This window comes from Mus caroli, chromosome 18, assembly GCF_900094665.2.
Source record: "Mus caroli chromosome 18, CAROLI_EIJ_v1.1, whole genome shotgun sequence".
Taxonomy (NCBI): Eukaryota; Metazoa; Chordata; class Mammalia; order Rodentia; family Muridae; genus Mus; species Mus caroli.
Genome location: NC_034587.1, coordinates 17,112,531 through 17,117,579, shown reverse-complemented (window position 1 = coordinate 17,117,579; position 5,049 = coordinate 17,112,531). Strand labels below are relative to the sequence as shown.

Genomic DNA, 5,049 nt, shown 5'->3' with positions numbered 1-5,049 from the left:
TTTGTATTCTTTCTCTGTTTCCTATCTTTTCCCGCCCCCTTTTTCCTCTTCCCCCCCCCCCCCCACTTTCTCATTCTTTTCCTCTTCCATCTTCTTCCTCTTCATGATAAGGTCTTATAAATGTATATATATACTGGCCTTGAACTCCCAATCCTCTTGCGAAGTGGAATTACAAAGGTATACCATCTACTTTTCTTTTTTGTTATAACCATCATAGTAATTTAAGTTAAATATCTTTTAGTTATAAACCATCCCCTTTTTCCTTTTAATATTCAGGGATCAAGCCTTTATGAGTGACCTATACCCTAAACCTAAAGCATTTCATCTTAGCAACAGTTCTTGTTGCTATTCTGTTGTGACAAAATCAACTTAGGAAGAAGGGTTTGTTTTGGTTGGTAGTTTAGGATATAGTTCAACATGGTAGGAAAGGCTAGTAGTAGGATATGGTCTTACCAATCTGCAGTTAGGAGGCAGAGACTCAGTGTTGCAGCTCAGCTCCTTCCTCCTTTGCTTTCATTCTGAGACCCTAACCCATGGGACAGTGCCAGCCATATTCACAAGGGTAAATTAAGTCTGTAAATTACCCCAGTCAGGCCAGAGGTTTGTCTCCTAGATCAGTTTAGATCCTGTCACATTGACTGTCACTATTGACTACCACATATCTGTCCCTTGTCAACTTGATACCCGAATATATCACTTTAAAATATTTAAATTTTTATTTTAGGTTTGTGACTGCTTGCCTGTAAGTTTGTCAATGCACACATGGGTGCATGCAGTCCCTCTGAGGTCAGATGGAGCTAGCTGTCTGATCCCCTGGGACTGGAGTTACAGATGGTTGTAGATTTCCACAAAGGTGCTGGGATTTGAACTCAAGTCCTCTGGAAGAACAACTAGTGCTCCTAACCATGGAGTTGTCTCTGCAGTCCCCAGTGTCTCACTTTTAAGGCACAACTTTTTGCCTTTTGTCCCTATAGGTACTTCATAATGTAAAATGCATTCAATCTAAATTCAAAAGCCCTTGTACAATATTATTCTGAAGTTAAGTGCAAAGTTTCTTCTGAAACTCTGGTGATGTCTTCACATAAACTATAAAATAAAATAAAACAACAGATTACATACTTCCAATATGGGATGACACAAAATAAATGTTCCCATTTCTAAAGCGGGGAATGAGAGTACAGCAAGGATGGTTTGGATCAATGCAGGGCAATCAATCAATCAATCAAACAGTCAATGCAGTAAGCAAAAGTTAAATTTTAAGCTCTGTGTTGGGTATCGGGGCCTGTGCTCCAGATGATTTATGTACCCCCACCCTTCCTGAGCTGCAGCACATGCAGTCTCTCAAACCAGCTTCACTGTGTTCCTGTAGCTTGCTGTAGCAGATGTTCCATTGTCCTGGCCTTTCTGTGGCATCGATTTCCCTTCCCAGTTTCACATGTGCTCTCTCAGGCTCTCTTAGCAGGGAATCTAACCCTGTCACTTACTGCCCTGCCGCAGGGGCATTTTAGAACCTTGACATAGTCTTTCATGCGCCTTCATGCTTGCAGCTTCCATGCCTGTAAAACTAGTATTGAGTGAGTTGCCAGCTTGAGGTGTAGCTTAGGCCCTCTGGACCACAGTTGAATTGCTCTCTATTCCTTCCAAGATGACTCTGGGGAGACAGTTTTCCCTACAATTGTTTTTGAGCAGACCATCCTTTCAGTAGCATTGTTTAGACTCCTTTAAGGGAATTTGGATTTTTTCAAGGTGTAGTACTAAAAGAGTGGAACTGCTCTCTGGGTAATTTTCCTATTTATTGTTTTAGTTCAGATAGGTTTCTCGAGAACGGTACCTTTTTTTTTTTTTTTTAATGATTACATTTCCTTTCTTACCAGCATGGTGAGAATTTTTTTTTTTTTTTTCCAGACAGGGTTTCTCTGTGTAGCCTTGGTTGTCCTGGAACTTACTTTGTAGACCAGGCTGGCCTCCAACTCAGAGATCTGCCTGCCTCTGCCTCCCAACTGCTGGGATTAAAGGCATGTGCCACCACGCCCAGCGGTGAGAAACTTTTTACACACACACACACACACACACACACACACACATACACACACAAAATATATGATAGATATATATGTGTGTATATATATTCAAAATAATTCAGATTAATATTGTACTGTTTAACTATAAGGCCCACCATATTTAGCTGCTTATCGTATTTGATAGTTATGGAACAACTTTAAGGAAGATACATGCAAAATATGTTCCTAAAGATACCAGAGGTATACCATAATACTCTGGCAGTTCTGTTTTCCTTTATTTTTCTCTCTCCCTTCTTTTTCCCTTTTCTGTGCCATAAATTGTATGTGAGTGAGTGTGTGTGTGTGTGTGTGTGTGTGTGTGTGTGTGTGTAGGTACCCGTGTGGAGGTCAGAGGAACTTGTGGAATTTTTTCTCTTCTTCCACCATGTGTGATCCAGGGATCAAACTCCAGTCTCAGGCTTGGCAGCAAATGCCTTTACCTGCCGACTCATCTTGTTGACCCCTTCAGCTTTAAACTCCCCTTTTTGAACAAATGGCACGTTTTCCTATCACTTGTAAGCACTGAGCAGTAATCAAGATGCAGAGATGCAGTGTGGATGCTGTCTAGTTTAGATTGTTCTCAGCCAATCAAAATAATCCATTACCTTTGAATTTGGCCTCACTGAAGCTCTCACTGAGGCCGAAGGCAGAGGCACCCAGATTCTTTGTCAGAAAATAGCAGGGATGACTTTACCCTAGTTCCTGTGGAGTCCTTCTTCCTCTTTGAAACCCCATAAGCAAGGACTCTACTACCACTGTTTTTCTTGGCAATCTGATTTTCCAGATTCCCACCACAATGTCCTTTTAAACTCTTTTTACAACATTATAGAGCTTTAAAGCCCAGAGTTCTAAGCCCTTCGACATTCTTCTTGTGAAGAGTCTCAAAGACCTAACAATCACAGTCAGATTTATCACAAGTTCTACTTCTGCTATCGGTTTCATATTAGTTACTTTCTTCACTGCTGTGATAAAGTGCTTGATTAAAAAAAAAAAAAATCTTAAAAAGAGGGCAAATTTATTTGGCAGTTTACCAGTCTGAGGGTGTACTCCATTAGGGGAAGACAGAGTAGCAGAGCAGGAGGCTGGCTGCTTACCTCACATTCACAGTCACCAGAGAGATGAGTGAATGCAGGTGTTCAGCTCAATTTGTCTTTTTCATTCAGTGTAGGACTTGAGCCCATGTTGTGATGCAAGTCAGTCCACATTCAGAGTGGGTCCCTTCACTTCCCCAAATCAAATCTAGAATCTCCTTGTCAGGTATACTCAGGTTTGTCTCCTGGTGACTCTAGAGCCTGTCAAATTGACAATATTAACCACAGGTACTACTGTGTTGATAAAACTTCATAATTCATCTCCAAGGTTTTGGCGTGTGTGTGTGTGTCTGCAGGGCAGGGAAAAACTTGGGTATCTATCCTTCTATCCTTCTCTTCCACCTTGTTTGAACTACATTTTCCTTGTTCACTCCTGCATGTGCCATGCTATCTGGCCTGTGAGTATCCCAGGATTCTCTTGTTTCCACCACTATGTCTCTGGTGTCTCACACCTGTAATTCAAGCACTAAAGCAGCTCAGGCCAGAGGCATGCCTTGCTATAAGTTCAGAGCCAGCCCAGTCTACAAAATGAGGCAAATATTCATGGCATATGCTAATATATGTGTACACACACACACACACACACACACACACACACACATATATATATATATTGGTTTTTGAGACAGGTTTTCTCTGTGTAGCCCGGGCTGTCCTGAAACTCACTCTGTAGACCAGGCTGGCCTCGAACTCAGAAATCCACCTGCCTCTGCCTTCCAAGTGCTGGGATTAAAGGTATGCATCACCACTGCCTGGCGATATTTTATTATTGTTTTTTACTTTTATTTTTTTTTTGTTGTTGAAACAGTGTCTCATTTTGGACAACACTAAATGTAGGGGAAACAGGGCCAGTAGGGAAATTGTGACCAGTAGCATTGTATGAGAGAAAGGTTCCCCCCAACACGTTGAGACAGCCTCTTGTAGTCCAGGCTAGCCTTCAACTCCTGATCCTCTTGCTTCTGCCTTCCAGCTGCTGGGATTATAGACATTTGCCACTATGGCTGGCTCAGAGGAAGGACGTTTATGATTAGGTATTTCTTTTGGTTTTAAGGGAAAATGTAACCAGTTGCATTTTGGAAGAATATTCTTTTAGTTCTTAGTTTCTGATTTCTTTTGTGTTTGAAAACAGTTAACCCAATTTTGGTTTAGGTTGCATTTTACCAAGTTAATTTAAAATTTCTTTCTCTCTCTCTTCTTTTTTTAAGTTCACATGAGGGATCCTAATAATCAACTGCATATAATTAAAAATTTGAAGATAGCAGTAAGCAACATTGTCACCCAGCCACCTCAGCCGGGAGCCATTGGGAAGCTTTTGAATGATGTTGTTTCTGGCAGCCAGCCTGCAGAAGGATTAGTCGCTAATGTGATTACAGCAGGAGATTATGACCTTAACATAAGTGGTAAGTTATAAGTGTTGTCATTATTTTTTAAGTGAACATTTCTTTTGTTAGGAGAATAATTCTCATTGTCTTGGAAACCTTTTAAGTACTTGAGTGCTTACAGGGTGCTAGAGCTGGGCCTACAGAGCAGTGCTGAAAGACTCTCCCAGAAACTTCTCTGTTTTATTTTAGCACCTGTGTAAGTAGCCTAGGGTAATCAGTGTTCCATGATAAAACTAACAACAGATCACAGGGGTTTGATTTTTGTATGATTTAATTATTAAATGAAAAGCATGATAAACTTTTAATCTTGCTTGGTATTAAGTGGAAATGTTTATAAAATAGATGTAAATAGATAGTTTAGATATCTTACAGTGGTTTAGATAGTGTTTTCATGATTAGACTGATAAAATATTACATTAATATGTAGAGTTAATTTTTGATGTGATTCTTTTTCGGTGTCCAAAAGTCATCACTTATTAAAAATACGTGAGGTGAATTCTTTTTTTTTTTTTTTTT

The 5,049-nt window shown here is 40.1% G+C and overlaps 1 protein-coding gene across 5 annotated transcripts in view; it reads left to right on the top strand.

Annotated features, from left to right (window-relative positions):
• Positions 1-5,049, top strand: part of Trappc8 (trafficking protein particle complex 8) — an 82,986-nt gene that overhangs the window by 7,025 nt on the left and 70,912 nt on the right. For all 5 annotated transcript variants that reach the window (XM_029471852.1, XM_021150458.2, XM_021150457.2 and 2 more), the window contains exon 2: positions 4,357-4,551. In XM_029471852.1, coding sequence (XP_029327712.1) covers positions 4,357-4,551 — 195 coding nt within the window. The remainder of the gene's footprint in view (positions 1-4,356; positions 4,552-5,049) is intronic.